At 41.6% G+C, this 23,824-nt stretch overlaps 1 protein-coding gene across 1 annotated transcript in view; it reads left to right on the forward strand.

Moving 5' to 3' along the window:
* Window positions 1–8,781: 8,781 nt before the first annotated feature.
* Window positions 8,782–23,824, forward strand: part of NIBAN1 (niban apoptosis regulator 1) — a 69,157-nt gene continuing 54,114 nt past the window's right edge. The window contains exon 1 of the mRNA XM_075096780.1: window positions 8,782–8,924. Coding sequence (XP_074952881.1) covers window positions 8,870–8,924 — 55 coding nt within the window. The 5' untranslated portion in view covers window positions 8,782–8,869. The remainder of the gene's footprint in view (window positions 8,925–23,824) is intronic.

Genomic DNA, 23,824 nt, shown 5'->3' on the forward strand with positions numbered 1-23,824 from the left:
CATCTTCACATTTGGTGGACTTCTGCAGTCCTTCACCTATTGTACACATTGCCACTTGATGCAAAATTTTCACTGGGCTATCTTTAAATTCACATATTCAAATTTCTCTCCCATTTCACTGCTATGGAAACCTATTAGCAAGAAGACCTTTTGCACCACTAGTGAAAATCTTCATAACTCGACTTTGTGTCTGTCCTCCACTGCTGCCTCCCTAATAGCTGCAATTACAGTCCCACCAAGATAATCTGGTACTTTTCCTCACCAGCAGATGTAGCTGTCATTTGTGCAGCTCATTCTAGTAATAACCGTCATTGATAGTGACCAGAGTTAAGGCTGGTACTTCATGTACATGAACTTCAGTTTATTTTTCCTTGTTTTCAGAGGATTTTCATCTTGCACAACATAAAACTCTGGAATGGCTCAAGATATCACTGGGGACCAATAAAATCTTTTTTTTGTCATTTATTGTTTTCTGTCCATGGACTAACAATGCAACCAGTCCCTTCAGCTGAGAGCCAGTAGCCAAGCGGCTAGCAGTGATAAAGAGAAGGAAGGAGGAGCGAGTGAGTTTGACCTCACAACCTTTGTTTAGATTACTGGTTCTTTTTAGTATTCCCTCTTGTTATTCTTTCAATTATTTGAGGAAAGAGAAGGGAACCGTAGCCAAACCAATACGCATGCTTATTCCATAATCTAAACATTTTTATTGTCTCTTTTTTTTTTTTTTTTTTTTTTTTTTGGCAGTTATTTAAATAGCTATAGAAATATACCAGAGAAATGGAGACTAGAGTACAAAATTTTGCAAGATTTTATTCTGGGCAGTATGCCAAGTAACAGGTAATTGTTGGCAGGACTACAAGGTTAGTTTTGCCTACTGCTTTCAGTCTACAGCCTTGATGTATGTGCACAAAATGAGGGTCGAATACAGGCCTTCAGGCAGCGGCTGGGACCTTTACAGCTCAATTATACTATGTAGGCAAAGTCCTTGGAAACCTTGTTTTCACATGGGGTGTGTGGCTGCTGTAGAATGTTAATGCCCTTAATTTCAGCCTCCTGCCCAATTCTGCATTCCTTGGTTCTCCAGTACTTGGCAAATTACTTAAAGGCCACCCAATTCTGTCTAGTACTTAACACAGGCTGTGCAAAGGGGAAATGAAAGACTTGCACAAAAGCTAGTCTTCAGGTAGTTAAATTACTAAATATCCAGCATGACATCAGAAATAAAACAAGGCCACTGCCATTTCTTCTGTTAGTTATTTAGAGAGACAAGCACTAATTTGCGTATCTGAATACAGCAAGGGAAAACACATTAAGGCTACTACAAACAAGTTGCTTCAAGGAGAAATTCTGTCTGGATGTAAGTAAAAAAAAAAATTACTGTGAGAACAATTAAACATTGGAATAGGTTACCAGGGAAGTGGAAGAATTTCCCTCACTGGAAATATTCAAGACTTGGCTTGACGGAGCCCTGGACAACCTAACTGGATGGCCCTGCTTCCAGCAGAAGGTTGGACCAGATGGTCTCCAGAAGTCCCTTCCAACCTAGATTTTTCTGTGATCTATGATAATACTCCTAGTCATCATGTTTCAAAGTTGGAATAGCAGAAGAATGTTGTTATTTTCTCTCATGTCAGGCAAATGAGGATTCCAGTGCTTACGGAAATACTGACTTTATTATGAAATAGAAAAGGAAGGAAAAGCAGTAGTTGCACTTCACTTACAAACATGATTGTAACTGACTGTGGTCAAAACCAGTCTGGTAAAGTTGAACTGCATAGATGACCAGGAGAATATAGGTTTCTGCTAAACATAATCAAAAAAGTAATAGAATTACCTTTTTTATTGCAGAGGGATGCTTTACTGCATTAGATATGCCTGTATGTTTGATATAGTGCAGCTAAACTGCTGGACTTGCAATGAGGTATGTGTGTATGAAAGCTGGGAATTTTTTTAATGAGTATTATGCTTTCCTATAAAAACCAAATAAACACTTGACATTTAAATTGCTTTGAAAAAAACAGACTTACTAGTAATTTGCTAGTTTATCAATTGTAAGTAGATTGCTATTATATAAAAATGCACAATTTTGAGGAAAAGGAGGTATTAGATAGTTTCTTACAGACTGAGACTATTTTGCACTGCTTCTACGGCAAACTAGGGTGTTTGGTGTTACACAAATTAGCATTAACCATTTTAAGAGACGTAACACGCTACTAGCACTTGACTAGAAGAGTAACACAGTAAGCATAAGAAAATCAGTGCAGAGGTAAGTAATACACCAGTTAATGACACGTGCTCTCCTAAAGGACAATGAAAAACTCTGTCCACATATTACTACCCAAATAAGTCTTGGTAATAAGTACTTGCTAAGATTCTTGCTTCCTGCTTCACTGTAAGATGCTTGTTGCTGTTCATGCACCAGTCAACAGTACTGTGGCAGATCCTGCACCAGTAACAAACATACCATGACACAGCATGTGCTGGAATGGGGAAACAGCACCCTGGACGTGCTGGTGCTGTCGAGCAGATGATGTCCTTCTCTCGTCTGGGCAAATTCTTGTGTGACTGCATATAAGCTGGAGAGGTGCATGAGGCTAACAGGATTACAAGGATCAGCAGGTACCTCACCCTCTGTACATTGTGTCCTTTGTTGTTAGGGCTTATTACTGTGTGGCTTTCCCATGTCAGATGCTAGGCTGGGATGGATGGACTTATGTTCTAAGCATCTGAATTTAATGAACAGAAAAGCTTGTAAACATTTTGGGAGCCATTTACTGTAAGTTAATAACCTAAGAGTGCTAAGGTTTTTATAAAATTATTTAGAAAGAAAATGAAGCAGACGAGACAATCACTTCTGAGAGAGGGGAGAACATATCAAAAATCCAAACTATTCAGCTTTCCTTTGTATATCTCCTTTTGAACTCTTGCAGCCCATTCAGTGTGCAAGATGGTTTAGCAAATCCCATTTCAATCACTACATATGCCTGCTTGGATAGGCTCCCAATGAGAAGCTTCTCCACGGAAAATGGAGACTTGGAACAGGAAGGCTGTGTTTAAACCCCATGCTTAGTCTTAATGGATATACTCGGAATAAAAAGCAACCAAAACCATCTGTGCCCAGAAGAAGCAAATCCAGATGTTGTGGGGATTTAGTCCTCTCCTTCATTAATCATCTCTGCAGGATCATCCAGCTTCTGCAGCATATGCCTGCTGTACTTTTGAAGGGTAGTTAATAACACATGAACGTCAGCTCTCTTGGGAAGAAAGTTTTGGTCACATCTTTGTTAATGAGATGGGAACAGAATTTCTTACTCCTCTAAGGAGAGTCACACTACAATTTACTTAATTAAGAAGAAAAAATGACAGGTCTAATTTCTAGCTTTTGATGTCTTGCCTCACTAAGTCTGTTCAAAGACAGTGGGATGCCTTGGGCCTTCCTCTGTTACCTGAGCTGAAAGCCTTTAATGCTGCCTCCTGCAAATCCCACCCTATAAACTCATCTCTACCACTTGTGAAGGTTTTTCTTTTTGTCTTCCCAAGCAGGTGTGTCTGCCCTTTCGAGGCAGTAAAGAATCCACTGGATCTCTGGCAGATGGACTTTTATGCTGGAATTTCTGCTGAGATCAACAGATTGAGCTGTGCATTCTTGTTTGCTCTTCTGTAGCTGTGTGAGCACTAGGCAGTGGGAAGTGCAGTCAACTGTGGTTTTATTTACTGGTTTCTATATGCCACCTCTGTTTCAAGGTGAGGGAACAAATCAATGTGTCTCACAGAATCACACAGAATCACAGAATCCCAGGTTGGAAGGGACCTCAGGGGTCATCTATTCCAACATTTCTAGGAAGAGCACAGTCTCTTCTAGTGTAAATATATAGTGTGCTAGTCTCATTTTTTGAGAAGCAATTCTATTTTTGCACCATTCTTATGTTTTGATGATCCATTGACTCTAAGGCTCAGCTGCTTAAATCCTCCCACTCAAGAATCTCAGGTGTCAAAAGAGATAAAAGCCTTTAGCTCTCATTTACAGCATAGCTTTCATGACCCCACCTCACTCTTTGACAACTCAGAAAAAGAGTTTTTACCTCAAGTTTTCTACCTTTCCACTAAATTCTGTACTTCTGAGGAATAAGATGTGAGCTGTTGGGATACCAGGGATGGAAATTCTAGGTTTGTAGCAATGCTAACACCTAGCTGAGCCTCACCATGGCCTAGGTGTATATATATTTTCACTAAATGTGAGGAGAGAACTACTGCACTCTGATGTGTCACCATTAATGCATTATGAGAATGTTTCATTGCTGAAAAGCTTCAAAAATCTCTCAGATTGATAATCAGATTCGATTCTGCAGAGAAATTGACATTTATGAACAATTTGCAGCCAGGCAGGGTAAAATGGTGAATGTTATTTATTTGGTATTTTGTAGCACAAAATATTCAAACAAATGTTGTTTATGTGTTGAATGGCAAGAAAACATAATTGGGAAGAAAATAAGGAGAGAGGAAGGCAGCAAAGTCTCCTCCTGCATTAGGTTGTGCACTCAGTGGCCTGTTTGCATTTTGATCCGCACCACCTTTTAAACCCTGTTCTTTCACAGAACTAGTGAAAGATAGAGATACAAATTATATAATTTTACCACCAAGATACAGTCTGCTATTGAAATATACCTTTGCCTTGCTTTTTCTCCTTCATCAGTAGTTCAGACTACTCATGAGTAGTCATCCATACCTTCTGAAGTTAAAAAATAAGGTGTTTTATCTGATTTCCTTATTTTAATAATGACCATAAACACCATTTTTATCTTTTCCGTAGAGCATACTAGCACTTCATATACTGTCTCCACATCATGCCTTTTCATTTCATCCTGATAGATGAAACAAATTTTTTACAGTAAGAACAATCTGTAACAACCGCCCCAGGGATAGAGTCTCTGTCACTGGAAGTTGTCAAGATGCAATTGCACAGGGTGCTAGATAATCTCATCTAGGCTCCCTTTCCTGTGAAAAATTGGACTAGACAATCTTTCGAGGTCCCTTTCAATCTGGGAGGTTCCATGATTCTGTCATTAAGAATCTATTAAAATCCACTCTGTGGGTTTTCAGTGCTTCTTGCTGCCCTCTCAGAATTAGGGTAGTAGCTAAAGCACAATCAACTCTATCTTTTTTAAAGGCTATTTTATCAAAGTATTAATTTTGGCTCTGCAGCCAGAACAGTTGTGATTCCTTTAGAGTATCTTCCACAGTGAGATTTTAATACCTCCTTCCAACCTTTTGAAAAATAACTCATAAGAATAACATTTTTCTGTGTTACTTAGATGGAAGGGATTCAGAATATATTTCAACAAACAGCCTATCCTGAGAAAAGGGATGCTTTTATCTTCTGATATGTCTTCCCAGTACTACTTTCTGCAACCTGATTTTGGCAATAATGTTAGCAGTTTCCTCTAGCAATAGATAATTATTATGATGGTTTTATTCTATTTGCAGTTGTCTCTGTCTACAGCACCTTGTTGTCCTGCTTACGAAGTCAGCTGTCTTAAAATGGCTACTTTCCCTTAGGGAAATCTTATAAGGTAGTTTTGGGTAATTACTTTGCTCTCCCAATAGATTTTGTATGCATTTCACTTAAACGCTTCTGTTTGATAACAAACTCTGTTTCTGAGGCAACCAAGAATGTTGTGGTAGAGTACACACAGGATGAACCCTGCTGTTCCCTCTAAAGCAAATGGTGCAGTGCTATTACGCAACGTGTCAAAGCAACTGGTTCCTTGGCATGTCTTATTTACAATTAGACTAGTGTTGGTGAACAGGAGAAGTAGCCCACAGGGTGGCAGAGATTTTATCAGTCCCTCTGATGACACATCTGCAGTTTGTCAGCCCTGCGGAGTGTGTGTTTGACTAACAATGACTGGAAGTTTATTACGATGGTATGCCCATCTGCGTTGAGAATGGATGTCATTGTCACATCTATATTAGTGACACATCAGGGTTACACTGCAGTTCCCTCTGCAGGGAGATAATAAAGAAGTGATTGTGGAGACAATGTCCTCTCCCCTCCTCCCAAAATAGAGTTGGAGGCTGCTACAAAATAAGGCAATGTAGTGACTGCACTGTGCTTTTTGGGTACGAGAGCTCCCAGTACTTTCACTGTCTGCCTCACAGGTACAGTCCATGAGTGAAGCTTGGACTCTGGTGATGTAAGAAACCACCTCTCTCCTTATGGCAAGCTGCCACAAGTGAAGTCACAGAGGCAGCGGAGGCAGATCTTCATTCCTTTCTTAGGGAAGAGGTGCTTCTCCTGGTCCTCTTCACCATGAGTTCACTTTCTCTGTGGGACGGAAGAGCTCCGTCATGTCGCCCTTTAGGATATAATACAAATGAGGTGTTTAGGGAAGGAACTCTTTGGGGGAGTAAAGGGGAAAAAAATCCTCAAAGATCAGGATTTCATAGGAGAAAAAGTGGGGAAATATTTGTTTTGCCTCCAGTGGTATTTTTGTTTTGATAGTATGACTTTATCATTGATAGCTGCAGTGTGGATATGTTACATCAGACTAAAATCTAACATGGCCAATTTCTTATCTGAGAGGAGGCCGGTTTTGTAATCAAGCAGTGTAGGAATAGAATAATTTATATCTGTTCCTGACTTTGCTCACATTTCTCATGGTATCTTTTTAAGAAGCTTATGATACAAATTTTGCCAGTAAAAGACACATTTCCCTATCTTAAAAGGAAAATTATGGTCTTTAATTAGCTAGCATTTGTGAAATGCTCGGGGAGCAGGTATTACCAAAGTACAAAATGTTATAATTAAAAAAGCTATTCAGTTCTCGTTTTGTTTTTACCCATGCTGTAATTAGACAGGGAGGTTTCCCATTCGCTATGCACACTGACATCTGTTCTTGGGTAGAAAGCTTCTGGGATTTGGCATATCTTCATCTGCTAAATGATGAGACAGAATAGCAATCCAGTTTATGGCTGATGAATTTTCCATAGTTTATCTCTCCAGACTCCTGGAGCTGACTTGCATATTACATGTGACTGTACACTATGAAAGGCTTCTCAAATACATTTGATAAAAGATACGCTACGCTAAGCGCAGGCCAAATTCTCCTCTGAGTGAATGCCTTTAAAATGCATGACAGTAAACACTATTTCCTCAGCGTTGTCTGCTTACACGGCTCAAAGAGGCGCCGTGAGCAAACCACAGCATCCACCATCCTGCAAGCAAGTGCAAAGCCCTCAAGCAGAGCTTAACAGCTAAATATACTGATAAGAAAGTCTGATTCACATTTGAGCTCTAGATGTGCTGTTGATTTAGTATTATATTCTCAGCTGAGATATCTATAGACTTGTGAAATGCTGTTTTAGTGATGCTCTGGATGAACCCTGTCTCCTCAGGGAAGTTAAAACAATTGCTCTGTTATACTTGAGTGCAACTAGCAAGTGCCCAGAGAGCGTGAATTGATGATGATGATGAGCATGAATATTGAAGTTGCGTTCAGTCAGCTTTCTTGAAGGAAGAGGCTGTTTAGCAGAATACTGAACTTGGTATTACATATCGTCTTCAAAATTTCAAATCCAGTCAAGTTTAGTGTGGTTTAAATAGTTTTAATATTCAATCTCAAAAATTTTAACCATCCTGTGATCAACCGAGTGGCAAAGTGTTAAACATACTTAATGCACAATCCACATAAGTAAAACTTAACCTTGTTAAAGCAATTTCACAGCAAATGACAGATGTGTGCAAGCTCAATGAAGAGCATTTAAGTCGAAAATACATAACGTCCAGTCACTGTGAACTTCCAGCACGTCGGCACAATCCATATTCATTGCAACTCATGAACTCCATACTAAACACATGAGGCACAATAATGTATGGCATGCTGCCCATTCCTGCTCCGCTGAATTAGCATTATAAAAACAGCAAACTGGAAGAAAATACCGTAGGAAGTCACGTATGGTATAAAGCCTCACTGCAATTATTATTCAGAGGCAAGGAAATTCAGATAACTGTACCATACTATCTTGCGCTGCTGTGCCGAGGCTCTACACACTGGTGCTCTTGCGTGTTTTAGGAAGTTTGTTTGATCACTGGACAATTTTTACTGACGTGACATGCATTTTAGTGCTTGTTTGGGTAGGCTTATCGTTCATTCTGGAATTGTATATCAATAGCATCCTATATAGGCCACCAGGATTCCCAGTAATAGGCTAACTGGAGCAAGAAGATAAGCCCTGCAGGCCAAGCCACAGGAATCCTATGGTGTCTCAACATGCCTTGTAGATTTGAAGGATGTTTCAGGTGGTTCTTGCTTCTTGAAAAAAGTTGGAAACTATTTCTAATGGACATCAATCCCATGATACCCACTACACGTTCAATAATTGGTCTTTAAAGTAGCCTCTGTGGAGGCTGCAAAGGATCTAAGTGTGGCTTCAAGGGGATGCAGATTTTGAGATGGGAGTAACAGGTGACGCGTGGGCAAGAGGAGACAGCGGCGCTGTGCATTTTGATGGGCCAAAGAAAACCGATGGGGAGGAGAGGCGCACCCCGCCCGCCTTGCGGATAGCCGCATTCCACCGTCTCCTCCGCAGCTTCTGCCGGAGCCTCCTGCCACCTCCAATTCCTGAGGCTGCCGAGGGGCAACCCCGGGCTCCCCACCTGGGTAGGGGACGAAGGGGTGGAGTGGGGAGAGAGGGAGAGAGGCGGAGCGGGGGCCGGCGGAGCCCTCCTGCCCCGGGCCCCACCGCCCTTGGGCGGCGGCGGGAGGCGGCGCCTGAGGGGGAAGAGGGAGCGGAGCGGGGCTGTGCCGGGCCGGGCGGCGGCGGGGCTCGGCGGTGGGGCTCCCCGGCAGCGGCGGGGCTCCCCGGCAGCATGGGCGGCTCTGCCTCCAGCCCGCTGGACGAAAGCAAGTACACCTACATCCGAGGTAGGGCTCTGCCAGCGGGAGGCGAAGCGGTCGGTTGCTTCCCGAGACTTTTTTTTTGGGGGGGAGCACCGGCTGGGGATAAACGCGTTTGTATGAGTGGTTGTGCTGTCTGGTGGGGAAAGGTGGCAGAAAAGCAGCCGGGGGGCGAGGGGAAGGAGTCCGCGGGGGCCGGGGTTTGGGCAGGCAGCTGGGCTGGTTGGGAGGGGGGCACTGCCCGGTGGGCTTCGAGCAGGCAGGGTTTTCTTTAGACGCCAAAGCTTTAAAAATTCCTGATGAGTGAGTTATAACATGCCTAAGAGTAGGCAGTAGAAACTTTGAAGAGTGCGGAGAGATGCGACCCGAAGCTGTCGGGGTGACAGTGAGGACCCAGCACCAGCAGCTGAAACTTCTAAGGCGCTGGATTTCGCCAGGGTAGATCGGATCAGGACCGTACGGCCTGGTGTTTTGCAAAGCCCGTTGAAAGCAGTGGGAAAACTGCCAGGTGGGCATCTAGGTAAACTATTCAAAGTTGTGTAAGAACAGGGTTTTGTCCCATAAAAATGTTAGGAGAGAGATAAAACAAAAAACCTGCTTTAAATCTATGCATATTACTATTAAACTGTGAAGGAAAAGAGCGTAACTCTGTATTTTGGGGGGGTATATTGTTGTTTGAATAGTTAAAAGATGAAATACATCTTGCTCTTGCCTGTCTACCTACATTCCTTATCAGTAAGGTAGCAGGTAAAGTATTTACAAAGCAAATTTTAAGGCTGCAGATTTACAAGCAAAATAAAAGTTTGCATGTGAAAAGGAAGCCCTATTCCAGAATATTATACATTATGCATCTGACGCCTGCAAGAACCCTCGCTGCTGTGGACTGGGAGATCAAACCCGACGCTGATGATTCAGACCAAAGGGTGATTCCTGGGTGGTGCCAGCAGCCAAATTTGTGCCTTTATTCTGTTGCTTTGAGATTTTTTTTTTGTGGTGTAGAAGGGAGTGCAAATGTTGAACCGCTCCTCTGTTAGGGCTCTTTTGAAATCACAGTAGATCTTTCAAGAGATTCCCATAGTGGGAAAGACATCCAAATATTAAATGGCTTTCACCCAGAAAGCAGTTGGCAAAGCTGCAGGCCTCACATGTGGAGATTTTTTTACAGTGTTTCTTCAGTATTGTAATTTTCGCCTGCCCCATTGAGGGTGGTTTCAGGTCCCATCAGAGCCACAAGGGTTCAATCCCCATGGATTTTTTTTTAAATTTACACTCATCCCCATGCTACAGCCAAAATTGTATTTCCACCATTCAGCATTTCAAGTTTTCTGGTCCCTGAAGAAGTGAGGGCTGTTGTGAGCGCCTGAAAAGGCTGATGTCCAATTACTGGGGGAAAAAAAAAAAGGCAGGAGGTTCAGGGAGTTTATTAGCTTCTTCACAGCTGTGCAGGAGGAAATCATGCAGGACATAATCTAGAATTAGAATGGGGAACTCATGTCAGAGGGTTGGGAAATCCATATCTGTTCAGACACGGGTGAAACTGGACTCGATATATGTATCTGAGACTTTCCTGTCACTCCAAGGGAGGCTGTCTTTGCCTTGCTGAGAGCTGAGTGCTTCTTCAGACACATCTCTACTTCGCCTATCACATCTTTGCAGGGTTGAGTGATAAAGCAAAATCATTGTGAAAAAAGAAATTAAAACATTGCTCAAGTCTGTTGTTCTTGCTGTAAGTGAGGATCCCCCACTCTAAACTTTGGCTTTGAAAAATAATTAGTGAGGCACTTTGTGTGGAGGCTGCCCATAAATTTGTACTTCCAAGAAGGAAAAGGAATTGGGAAGAGCATCTTAAATCAAAACAGAGTGCAGTCCAGCCAGCTCGCCAAACCTACTGCTTGCGTGGAGGCCAGAGTCTGCAAGATTCAGACCTTGCTTATCTGTCTTGTATGTCTTGGTCCGACATATTTCCAGAGCAAGTGCCATGATGAGCTCTCCTTGTTCGAAAAGGAAAAGGGCTGATGTTGTAGATCGGAAAGCAGCATGTTTCTTAGCTGGCTTTGTAAAGGTTAGGTGGGTTTTACCGCAGGCCTGGGAGTTTTGGAGGTTTTTTGTCTCCAAAGATATGTAGGGGGGTCTTGATCTAGGGGCACTAGATTTTTGCATCTCCCTCACCATAGTTTGGCAATGAGTTGTGCCCCCCTCTCCTTGCCTTTGCAGCAGAAGCTTGCTGTCAGTAAACACTGGCACCCTTCAAGTGAGTTCCTGCCGCGCTAACTTCAACCTGCAGCACAGAAAATTATTTGGGTGGGATGTCAGCTCTGCAGTGTGCTGGGCAACTCACCGCAAGGGTGAGGTTAGACAAAACCACGTGGGGCAGAGTTAAACATGACTGCTTGAATGTGTAGCAGGATTCCTGTGTGGTTGTTGTCATGACGGTGTAATTTAATTTCTTGTTTCCATAACGATAATTTAATTTGTCTGCAGCTATGTCCCTGTGTTGTAAAGCCTTGTAGTTTATTTAGGCAACATTTAAGCTAAAACACAATATAACGAATGGAAACGAGGGACTGAGGCCTAAAGGGGTGGATGGAGTTTTCAGCAATAAACTGATACGGTTTCTTTATCGTCATACGTACAAATCTACAGGGTTTTCTAATTTCCAAAAGTCTGTTTACTCACATTGTTTGAGGGATGAGAAGAGACCAAACAAGGACAACAATTATGTGAAATGTAAAATTGTGTAAAAAAATATGTTAAAACGTATGTGTAGGTGTCTATATAAACCAGTGAGATTGTGGCCCTCAGCACGGGTGCCCCCAGGTAGAGCCTGGGAGATGCTTTGCTCTGTGCGGCTCCCTGGGGGTGAATAAGTGCGAGCTTCGTCAGACCAGTCGGAGAAATGAATCCTGGAAAAAATCATGAAGGCATCCTACGTGCAGTCTCGGTATCTGTATGTAAAGGCTGTGATTTCCACCTAAACCTGCTTCAACTTCTATGCTCTTAAGGAAGAAGTGGTAGTACTGAACCAGCCAAATGGCAAATCACCGAGAGCTCTGTATACTTGTACACAGGGCAATATCTTGAGCCATACCTGAAAGTCAGCTAATAATAATTATTGACACGGTAATGTGTGTTTCCTGCAGGAATTCTCTAAGAGGAGAATATGCGATGCTAATGTGTAATTTTTCAAGACGTCTTCACAGTGAGAGATGTGTGAGGCTGTGTTTGAAATTGCAAGGGCAGGGATCATCCTTTTGAAGCTTGAATCAGGGACAGGTTCTTCACAAGACTTACTTGGGGATGGCAATGTTTTGCAAAACAATTTTTGTACTCAGAAAATCTCTGCATTAAGAAACTATATATAGAGAGCTTGAAGTTACGTTTTGCAAGCTGTCACAAAATCTTTAGTCTCTTTCAAGTTGAAATAAAAAAATAGGTAATTATTGTGGGATGAAATTGTGACTACAAAGTCAAGAGTTGATTTTCCTTACTCCTACCTGGAGGAAATTAATGTCATAGTAAAGTAATAGAAAAATGAGAGTCAGCAGGGGCTCCTGCGAGCACTGGGGACAGCTTGTGGACTCAGGGAGAAGCATGGACCAGGGGTGGAGGTTATTTAGGGGAGGATAGAAGACCATGTAGTGCCAGCCAGGAGGAGTGGGGCAGATAGCCAGACCACATGTACTGCAGCATTGCTAGTCTTGAAACCTTAGCAGTTTCAAAGGTGTCTTCTGTTCTGTGTAGCATGAGCTTGTTTTTCTATACCTATAGCTTGTTTTTATATACCTATATACTTGTTATACCTATATACTTGTTTTTCAATACCTATTGAAAAATATTTTTTCCATTTAAGATCCTTAAATATTTTAAATATGCACACATTATAAGCAATAAAATTATTTAAAGCCCCCTGAAATTAAAAGAAATCTTTATAGTAATTCTCCTAGGTTTGGGATTGAGCCCTTAAAAAGAAGGAAAGTGGAGGAGATAATCCTTCTTTGTAGGGTTTTGGTGGGACTACGTGGGAATTATTCAGGATGCGAGTGAAAAATGACAGTAATAATTGGGAGACTGGGAGTTACTCATGTGAAAAGAGTTTATTAAAAAAATTCATGCTTTCAGTTTGATGAAGCATGGGCTAAAGCTGTGATGGGAGGTGTTCGTTGCATGATTTGTCTAATGATATTTAATGAGTGTTACACCCAACCGGGAGTGGTATAGGGCGGTAGTGGGGAGTTATAGTGGGGAGTTACGGGCCTGGGGTGCAATCATGAAATTGGGGAAAAACGTGAAAGTGGCTGTTAAAACAGCTTAGTAGTATGCCCTGAGAGACTGTGCTGGAGGTTTCAAGATTGCTAATACAAAGTTTTTGCTTTGGGTCTCTAATATTAGACAAGAAGCAATCAAGGAAGCAGATCTCACAGTGGGGAGAAGGGAGAAATGGCCCTAAGAGTCTTAAGTGATTTTTTCCATTTCTGCAATCTCAGCAACAGCAGTAGTAGAGGACCAAGTTCTGCTCTGTCATGTGTGTTCTGTTGGGACCCATTTTTTTTAAATTAGGAGAGGTGGAGAGATTTTAAGCACCCAACACCAGGTATTTCAACAGTTACATCTTCAAAAGAGTTTAGCATACAAAAAGCTGAACTTCTCTGAAGGTTGTTTTTTTATTAAAGTTGCTTAGTGTGCTTCACCATATCCAGTCTACCCATTGCTGTAAACATAAAGCTGTCCAGAGGATGGGGCTTTGTAGTAATTTGGTTTTGATATATACTTTTTTTTAAATACAGCTTCCCTCCCTCCCTCCCTCCCTCCCTCCCTCCCTCCCTCCCTCCCTCCCTTCTTTTCCATCTCTTTCCTCACCCAGGCAGATGGGATGGCCAGGCCGAGGGATGCAGTGATGGTGCTATGAACCAGTGGCACCCAGGGATGCACCCTGCGGGTTGCCCCATTGCTCAGGACTTTTTCCCGAGCAGATCTTCCAGCTGTTCTTCTTTTCATTTGTCAGTGAAAGCTATTACTTAATTTCTTAATATCTGTAAGAAATTTCTTTCTAGTCATTTGTTTTGCCTATGAATTTCGGTATGGTACTAATTAAGATGGGGTTTTTTTGCAGAAGGATAAAACACTTTAGATGTGTTCCTACAAGGTGCAGCACACTTAGAAATTCTAAAGCAGATAGACTCTTCCTATTCTGTCAAGTTTTAGAGGCTGAAGAGGAGCCTGGTTTACCCTTTACTTAAAAGACAAGATAAGGAAATCATTCACAAGCTTTACAGGAAACCATGTGAGCAAATACCATCAGTGTACAGAGATAAGTCCCACCGACTCGGAGGGAGATAACCCAAGCGCCTGATATAGCTCTGGAGTGAAATTTTCGCCAGCAGCCAGCTGGCCTGCACGTAGCCATGAGCAGGATGCTGGAGGATGGAAGAGTAACTTGGAATTAATTGTGGAAAAGTTGGCCTTTTTTGGACAGGCACGCAGACTGCATATTGGATTTTCTGCTTTAAACTGTCGCGCAGTCCTTCTGGTTTTAATTTGGTGTACAACTGCAAGTATTACAGAGTTTTGTAAAAAATCTGGCTGCACTTACTGCCTTTTCTCTCAGCCTGTTGCAAGCTATGGCTTGCCGTGTTTTGGAAATCCTCTCTCTTTCGTTTTCTGCAGGTGAGCGTGGCTGTAGCATCATATAGAGCAGGAGTGTGGTGCCTCGCTGGACTTACAGCATCTGCTTCGTAGCTCTTAGAGCATGCTTTTCATTTTCATGTTCTGAAGTTTATGGTAAAAGCTGATACGATTTTTCTGCGATTCCCAAAATCTAAGGAAGAGGCAGAGTTATATTTTATTTTACAAAGATGTATTGAATCCAGAATTCATGATTGTGGGTTAGCACTTAGCAAGTACTATCTCTTCCAATCCAAATAGGCATAAATACCCATGGAATGAAAAAAAATAATTGAAATGGGTAGGAAATTCAAATTTCAATATGGATATGAATTTCTGGTTTTCATTATATTCACCTTGCTAAGTGTCTAAGTTTTTGAAGACCTTAAAAGATGAGATTTTGCAGAAAAATCCTTTTGGCTTTACTTGCTTTCTGGGAAGTGCTAGTCCTCAGAGAGGTTGTTGCTGTTGGAGCCAATGGCAGATTTTCATCCCATAGTTTTAATAAATAGTGCCTGTCTGTGTTGGAAAGGAGAAGCAGCTTCTCTGTGGTTCTTATATTCTTTAATTCAGGGGGCCAGGTGCTTTGTTTTAGCTTTAGACTGCATGCAAGCAAAAGGCATCCAGGGCCACGATTGATGGGAAAGGCATTGGACACCCAACTTGAAGATAACTTACTGTACTGGGTAACTTCCCGATTTCTGCTTTGGGACATTAAGGCAGGAGATACCTTCTCTATTCAGTTTCCATTGCTCATATAGTCCCATTTATTAACTTCTTTCAAAAGTACGACTAGTGATTTTGGAAGTTTACAGTCACATTGTCTTGCAACAGACATGGCCAAGAATTTCCCTAATCAAGGCGGGAGGTAAGATTTTGTTCTTCAGTTTGTCAATAAAAGAATTGTCCATGACCGCGTCCCATTTACCTTCTAGAAGTGGCTTGAGGTTTTCATAAACCCAGAAATCTCAGTTACTTGTTTTGTGGCATGGCTTCTTTTCCTGCCACAGTGGCTCGGAAAGCAGGTTAGGCTCCTTGTCCGTTCAACAGGATCATCTGAAGCTCCCTGACGCCAAAGGAAATGATATTGCTTACACAAGAACTAACCTTAAAGATGATGTGTTATGTAATGCTTACTTAATGCTACCGAGCGTGGGTTAGAAAACTGAAAGGTGGTTTCTTTCTGGGAAAGGAGGTCTTCTTCGGGTAGTACGAATGAAGGGAAATGGCTGGCTGGTAGGGAAAGGCAAGTGGCATTTTTCATGCTTTTCTGCTGTATGTGTAGAAGAAACTACACACAATATTGAATTAAGCATGGGTATCAACGGAAAGAGATTCTTCTCAATATAAAAAGTGAGAAATATGTTCACATTTGCCAAAAAACTGTAATTGAGAGGCACACTGTATAAGCGTGGAGCCTGTTGCTCTTTTGTACTTGCTATTTTCTGAAATCTTGAAGACTGGAGTTTCTTTAATTAGTGCAGCTTGGCCACAAATTATAAGACAGTCTTTGCATCTGATAGAAATTTTATTGATATTAAGGGGAGAAAAAAGCAAGCTCTGAGATGATTAAAGCAGCTTTGTTGTTGATGCCTTTGGGCAGTAGCAGCTGAAAAGCTAGTGTCTAGATCGGAAGGGATGATATTCATAAGCAATGTGGTCATGGCTGCTTTTAAAGTACAGCAGCATTTTTTTCTACAGCTTTTTCCTTTGCATATAATAAACATGCTGTTCTCTTTGCACTTAAAGAACAATTAAAAGTGGCTTCAATTTTTGAACATGCATGCAAGCATTTTAGCTGCTTTTGCAGTTAAAGGTCAGTGATGAAATGAGGCCAACTCTTACATAAAAGCAAGGTTAAAACTTGTGGAAATAGCTCTAACTTGTGTGAAGAAAGGGTTTGCCTGTCCGGGTTTTCTAAAAACTTTATCCTGTATTTTTTTTTCTTACTCTTACATATAAAAATTAGTTTGATGCTGATTCTATACTGATGCTCAACTTATTAGGTGTAACCTAAGATTTTGGTGAATTAGTTTCTCCAGGTATTTATTTATGAGTTAATTTTTGAAATCATAAGCCTTTAATCTTCATGCTTCTGTGATATAGTTAGTACATTAGACACAACAGCTGTTCTTATATTTTCAGTGTTAATAAAGTTTTAAACCTATATATTAGGCCATCGTAATGCTACCAAAGTTATTATTTAGTTATTGCATCTTTTTTTTTAAGCTAGGTAGATATCTTAGCTAGAATATCAGGAAATGGAAAGCAAAAGCAAGGATGACTCAGGTTCTTCTGGTTAGATGATTAAAAAGCTAAAAGAAATACAGTTTTCAAGATTATTTTTGGTTGAAATTCTTCTAGGAGGTAAGTGAAATAGGGAGCAGTTAATGTGTTTTCTAAATAAATTTTCTAACAAAAAAATAGTTATTAGAAATAAGTTTTTGATGTTGTTTGTAATGATCTTGATTCTAAGCCTGTTCTTCTGCCTTGCCCTGAGCAGCGTGGTTCCTAAGAAGCATGCATGTGCTACGGAGGCTTTTGTTGCAGATGCCACGTTTCGTGCAATCCCTGTTCAGCTCCAGGCCAGTCAAGTCTCTTGCAGGTAGTTTTCTGCTGAATACGTGGCAGGTCCAACGTGAATAGGGGGAGGTGCTGCATCAGCCATCAGAGCGTGGCCATGGCGGTTAGTAGATGTTTGCTGCTGGCTGTTGCAGGTGTGTGGTCATGCTCCAGCATCTCAGAGGGTTCTGCCAATCCTTTAGGTCAGAGCGGCGTGTACTCCTTTGGGACTGCCTCAAACCATGCCTAGCATCACGCTGCTTGACAGGCCAGGGTAGCCAAAACGATTGGCTGCAGTAATGCAGTAACTCCAGGATGGAAAAAAGCAACGGAGGTTTCTGGCTTGCTACTCGCTTTCCGTTATCTTCCCAGGAGCAACCCATGATCCATCCTTCAGAATAAATTCTGCTTTTGCGATTTATGCAAAGTGAGCATGTCAGCTGATCTTCAGGTTGTTTTTTTTCCATGTCATTGACTAAACAGTGAACGTGGTGCATTGTCCCCATTACAGTTTCTGGCCAAGTGGCATGCTGAGAAAAGCCACCCACATCGGTGCTCGGCCCATTTTTGGACTCTCCACTGACAACGGCAGCAGCAGTGATGCCTTTTTAAATGATAGCAGACTTGTAAGGAGATCATTGGTAGTGGTATAAGACAATCAGTTCATAGTTCCCCCAAAATGCTGCTGTTTTTTCCACGTTCATTCTGTGTTGTGCTTCTAAGGTCAATGCATGTTTTGACTGTGGCGCTCATGCGTTGCAACAGGCAACTTGCAGAAAAGGTCATCTACGCCTGACTTGCACATTAGTTGTTGCGTGGGGGATGTGTTGGTCCTCATGAAGAGTGTTTGTGGTACAAACAGCATAAAACAATCCTTGTTCCTGGTTGTTTACTGTTTAAGCAGGGAAAACACAAAGCTAAAGCAAAGGTCCAGAGAAAGTGAAGATGTGGAACCAGGGAGTGCCAGGACTAGGAGAAACAGCCTGTGCCAATTCCCAGCACAGGGTCAGGCCTCTGCAACAGTTCCAGCTGCACCGTGCTGATGTGTCCCAGTCAGGCAGATTTAATGGCTACTATACGTGCTAGGGACCAACTGGACCTTTAAGCACTTGTGATCATTAAATACTTTCACAGCTAACCTTAGGAAAAAATGTCTACAGCTTCTTTACATTATAAAAACATCTGGGATTTCCCACAAAGGTTTATGTTCCCCAGCTCAAGGTAGCTGCAGGTTTTGCAGAGCTCGAAAATCAGCTCTGTCCATGCATACCATTTCTAAAGATCCTCTGCTCGCTGCCTGGGATGGCTCATTCACTAGAGTAATGCCTTTCTGGATTTACTACTGGTTTTTAGTTCTGTATGCTTGGGATCCCAGCTGGAAATGTTACCCTCATGTGCTGTATCTGGAAACTTGCTGCCTGCCAAGGAGCTTTTCCTTACTCTTCAGAGATATATGGGCATCATTGCTTCAGATTTACAAAAGATGCTACCACCATCCCGCCACTCAGTGTCCAGCTCATTCATCCCTGTCCTTTTAGCTAGAACTCTTCCACAGCCCCTCTCATTTGTTATATTAGGAAGCAATTTTTAAAGCGTTACGTGATATTTTCCTTCCTCTGCATGAAACCACAGTTGCTATTTGTGCTGTGATTCTCTGCAGAGCTTTGTTGCTATGTTGATAACTGAAGACCAGATTCTTGAAGTCGCACTGGTGACGTTAAATATTTTAGTTGAGCATTGTCTAAAGACCGGCTTGCTTTTATTGAACATGATATGGAGGATCCTTGCATACTTTCACTTGGTATTCCACATATTGTAGTGGTCACACTGGAGTAAAGGCAAGCTTTCATCATCCCCAGGCAAAGACTTAATGGCAGGGTCTATGCAAAGGGGAAAAAAAAGGCTTTTATGCTCTTAGGGGTATTCCATAAAGTAGTATCATTGTCTGCAATTTAGTCTGCCAGACACTTTCCACTGTTTCAGTTGCAAATGAGGCTTTGCCAGCCTTCAGCTGTTCAGATTAAAATTTCCATGCTGATAGTCTGCCTCAAATTGCATTTTTGAGAAAACTGCAACTAAAATGGATGAACACCTTTATTTTTTTTCTTTTTTTGAGAATTAATTTAAAGAAAACATGGTTTTTTTCTTTTTGGATGTTCTGTTGAGCAGCTCACACATATCCTGCAAGAGGAGGGAAGGAGTTAGGGGCTGTAGAGCTGGTATAAGGCAAACCAGGGGCAAGTAGGAAGGGTTTCTAACTGCTGCCAGTGTTTACCTGCTGAACTAAACCCCCATGTTTGCCCGTTTGCCCTCTGTGCAGCCTAGCAAATAGCTATGAAACCCACAGTTACCAGCAGGGGTTCTCCCCTGTAGACAAAGGCAATGCCATAAAGCAAACAACTTTCTACCTTACAAGCTTACTGTGTTAGCTGGAAAGGTCCACAAATCTGAAGCCCCAAACTCATCCCTGACGCTCAAGGGAGCCCAGGTGCAAAGGCAGCTTTTTGGTATATTTTTCTATTGGCTTCATTCAGTAGGAAACCCCAGATTTGCTGTTTGGAGTTGGTTTTTTTTCATCTTCTGAGATGTCCTGTACACCTGACAAGCTACAAAGTGCCAAGCAGACATGCATCACACTGATCTTCCTGCTAAGGTACTGTGATAGGTGGTGGTATTTTATTTCACGTATGAGGATTTATGGCTATTGATTTGGGTCTTGACAAACATAGCGCTTATTTTTTCAGGGAGCTGGCCATTTTAATGCTCTCCCCAGATTTCCAGCCAGGCTCTGGCTGTGCTCAGTTGTGACTGTGGGAATTCAGCACTTCGTAAATCAGAAAAAGAAGGGGACAGGAGCCATCTGGGAGCTTCTCCCATAAATGACATACATTTCATCCAGGTTTACATTTTATAGCAGACACAGAGACAGGATCTAGTTCTTCCAGGTGGCATTTACCTGCCTTAAATATAAATCAAGTCCCTCCTATTTCCAGCTCAACACACCACAGACTTCATGGGGAGTTGTGTCTTATACAAACGAAACCGGTCTCTGTCATTTCATGGATCAGACCTTTGATGAATTTCTCGGTGTTAAAATGTACCAAAGTGAGTGGTAGGTGGGTGCAGACCTACCTAGCGTAGCTTCCTATACCTTGTACGGGAGGCTTGCTAGATGGGAACCAAAGGTTATTCCAGCATCTTTAGGTTTAAAAAAAGATAAACAGTCAGGAATCCTGTGAAGCAAACCTATATGTGCTACACAGGAGGATTTAATCAAGGGAAATCAACCTGACTAATCCAAGTGTGCACTTTGTGGAGGAGGGACGTATATCCATTTACATACGAAGCATAATAAATAACTTGTTTACATCGAAAATCCAAAATTTTCTATCCAAAGCAGGATGGCAAGCTGTGTTAGCCTCCTCGTTCACTTATTCAGCTTGTGGTATAAATCAAACGTTACAATTTGGAGAGAGGTCTTGAGCAGACTAGTGAAAGGCCACGGGACAGGCATCGCTCCTAGTTTCCATGAGCCTTATTTAAGTCTGACCTGTGTGTGAAAGTTGTTTGAAGCCCATGCCAAAATCTTGACTCGGCCATCACAATGCATTTAATAGAAGAAATTGATCTCTAGGAAACTCAAGAACTTTTTGAACTATAGAAGCAAGTCATGTGCTAAGTAGAAAATGATGTTAATAGCTGCTTCCATCAGCCTGTTGATCAAAAACAGACTGAGGGAAGGGGAAAGGATGTTGGTGTCCATGTGGACTGGTACAGGATTTGAGCACCTCTCTCTTTGGATGTCAAAATCAAGGCAACTTGAATCCTAATTTAACCTTACTTCTAGATGCATGATACTTCACCAGTCTTCTACATTGGCCACACAGCATTTTTTTTGGCCAGTATTGGGGTTCATCTCCTGTTTCTTTCATTCCTTTTGAGATAAGTATTTTAATTATGTGGCAGATACTTTCCTTAGGGAATGGCTGCAGCAAGCTTGCTTGGTTTCATGGTACGTAATTACTGTGCTGCTGGTGGGACCATGGGTATTTCATTAGCTCAGTAGTTCCTTTGCCAGTTCTTGTCCTCATTATGGAGTTTCCTCAGAAGCTGCAGAAGAAAGGCCTCCATGTTGCATGTAGTTCACTGTTCTCTACCAGAGCTTCAATCCCTTCCTCCTGCTCTTGAGTTTCAATGGCTTTTTAGCTGAGCGCAGGAGGGCCCAGCTGCAAGCTGCTTTCAAACAACGTCCCACCAAACCCAAGGGAAGCAGTGGGGAGGAAGAGTGCCCGGAAGAAAACTGAGGCTGTATTTGCTGTGAAACACACCCGAGATCTGTGACAACAGAAGCTTCTGTAGAAGACTTTGGGTATTGGTTATTTGGGGCTTGATGTGTTCATGAGAATCCTGTGGGAGCTGTGGCCAAGTAGTGGTGACAAATTGCAAACTGAAGCAGCCCAGTGAGAAGCAGCACTGGGATTTGCTGGAGGAAGAATATGTTCAAAGTGAATGAAGAAGAAGGGCCCCCATCTGAATTTATCACCAACTTCCCTTAAACATGGAAAAAACATGAAGCTGCTCAGCACATATCGTACCAGAATGGGGGTGTCTAAAGCTGATGCCACACTGAGATACAGGGAGTTACCAATGTAAACAAACATACAAAAAAGCGTTGGTAAGAGTATAAAATACTATTTTGAGCAAGAGCGTGTGGTTTGTTAGGTATTAATCTTGCTACATGGTTTTTCCTTAGCGTGCCTTAAATATTTAGGCAGCAGGAAGTGTGGTCAACTAAAAAGTTGCTGTGCTCTTTCCGTAACACTTGGCATTGGTAGGTCTTACTTTTGTGAATATAAACTGAAATCAGACTTGCCTTGGATGGTACTCTGACAGCCAGGTCTCGCAGGATGTTGGGGCTGAACGGTGTAGGTGAACACTATCTGGGTTTTTATTGTTATTGTCTGCAAAAGAGCAATTTTTAAAAATAGAATCCAGCCCCTCTGATAGCGAAGATGTCTGGAGCTCTGCTGCTGGAAGGGACATGCGATTTTCTGAGAGACTGAACCAAAACCAAATTTAAAGCTGAATTTAAAGATGCTATACGAAACGTCAGGTTGAGTTTCTGTGATCATTACACATACTGGCGCAGGCTGAATTGATGCCAGAGATGTGAGTGTGCACAGCCTTGGGAGGATGTGAAAGCCATATTTCAGATGGGGCCCATCTCTCTATTCATAGTTTTAACTTCTTTTGGATGATGGGAATGGAGACATCTGTAAAAAGTAATAATTCCTCTTTCCTTCCAGAATAAGACTATGAGTTTTCCAGCTGTTGGCTAAGACAGGTTTTCCTGTTGAAATAGCTTTTGTCTGATGTAAGTCTAAAACAATATGGTTATGGTAACTGAAAATATTTCTTTGTTAATTCTGTCCCCTGTTAGTTTTAGTTGTTAAGTCCAAGTATTTCTATTCATTGTTGCTTCTCGTAGCAGCTGTTTGATTTTTAAAACCTTATGGAGTCTTCCAGTGAAGTGCATACTGCTGATAAAATGCACTGTTGCTTATAGTTTGCATTTTCTTTACCATACTCTGTGGCAAATTTTCTTTTATCTTCATAGTGGATTCTCACAATTAGAGAACACACTCTTGCTTTCCTTCAGAGGTCCTGTCATCTTGAATAGTGCAAAAACAAGCCCATAACATTGATTCATGTGGTTCTTGGTTACAACCACAATAACATGGACTGTGCCATGTATTTGTCAGCTGACGCCATTCTATATTCATAAAACATGCCTTGGGATCTTTTTTTAGATCTGTAGAGTTTAAAGATTCACTTATTAGGCATCTCTCTGGTGTGTAGTTATTCTGGACTGAATAATACGTTAACCCGAAGATATGCAATTTGGGTACAGTAGACAAGAAAGAAGAGTGTATGTTTAAAATATGAGTTTTCCAGAGCAGCTTTGCAAAAAAAAGGTATTTCTAATGCATTTAAAAGACATTTATTTAAATAACTTAAAAAAAAAATACATGCTGGCTAGCGAAGCAGCTTTACTTCTGTATCTTATGTGTTTCTTTACTATAATTTCAAGATTTAATTTCAAGATACAGTATTTTACAAACTAGAGGAACACTAGGTAATTAGAAGTTTAAAAAGCATGTTAGCATAGCTGCTCAATCATGAAGCCAAGGCTGCGTTATGTCCTCCAGCTTTCATCGCGTTGCTCTGTACTAGTTGCTCTTGAATGAGATAAGGTCTGATGCTTTAATTTTTTTTTCTTGCAGAAGGTTCTTCTGAAGCATACTAAGTAGATATTTTTGATACATCCAAGCAAAAATCTTAATTTTTAGAACTTCAGTTGGCATTTAGACTTTCAACTTGGCTTTGGAGGTGCTGAGCACCCATGTGGCACTGGTGGTTGGTATCCAGCAGTTCTGAAACATGAGAAGCTGCCTTACACTGGTGGCAGCAGAAGTAATTTTCAAAAATGCTGTTGAATCTTCAACCGTGTATACTATCCTTTTAGTGTCAGAGGTCCTTCTAAAAGTGAAATAATTACAATACAAGGCTATCAAATCCTAGACTAAGGTTTTTGTGGCTGTTACCTAAGGCACATGTGCCTCAGAGGGACATGCCTGCAAGCAAAATTGGAAACCAGTATGTTAAATCTGAGGCCTGTGTTTTTGACAGTTTGAAACTGTCAG

The sequence above is a fragment of the Phalacrocorax aristotelis genome, chromosome 6 (genome assembly GCF_949628215.1).
Source record: "Phalacrocorax aristotelis chromosome 6, bGulAri2.1, whole genome shotgun sequence".
Taxonomy (NCBI): Eukaryota; Metazoa; Chordata; class Aves; order Suliformes; family Phalacrocoracidae; genus Phalacrocorax; species Phalacrocorax aristotelis.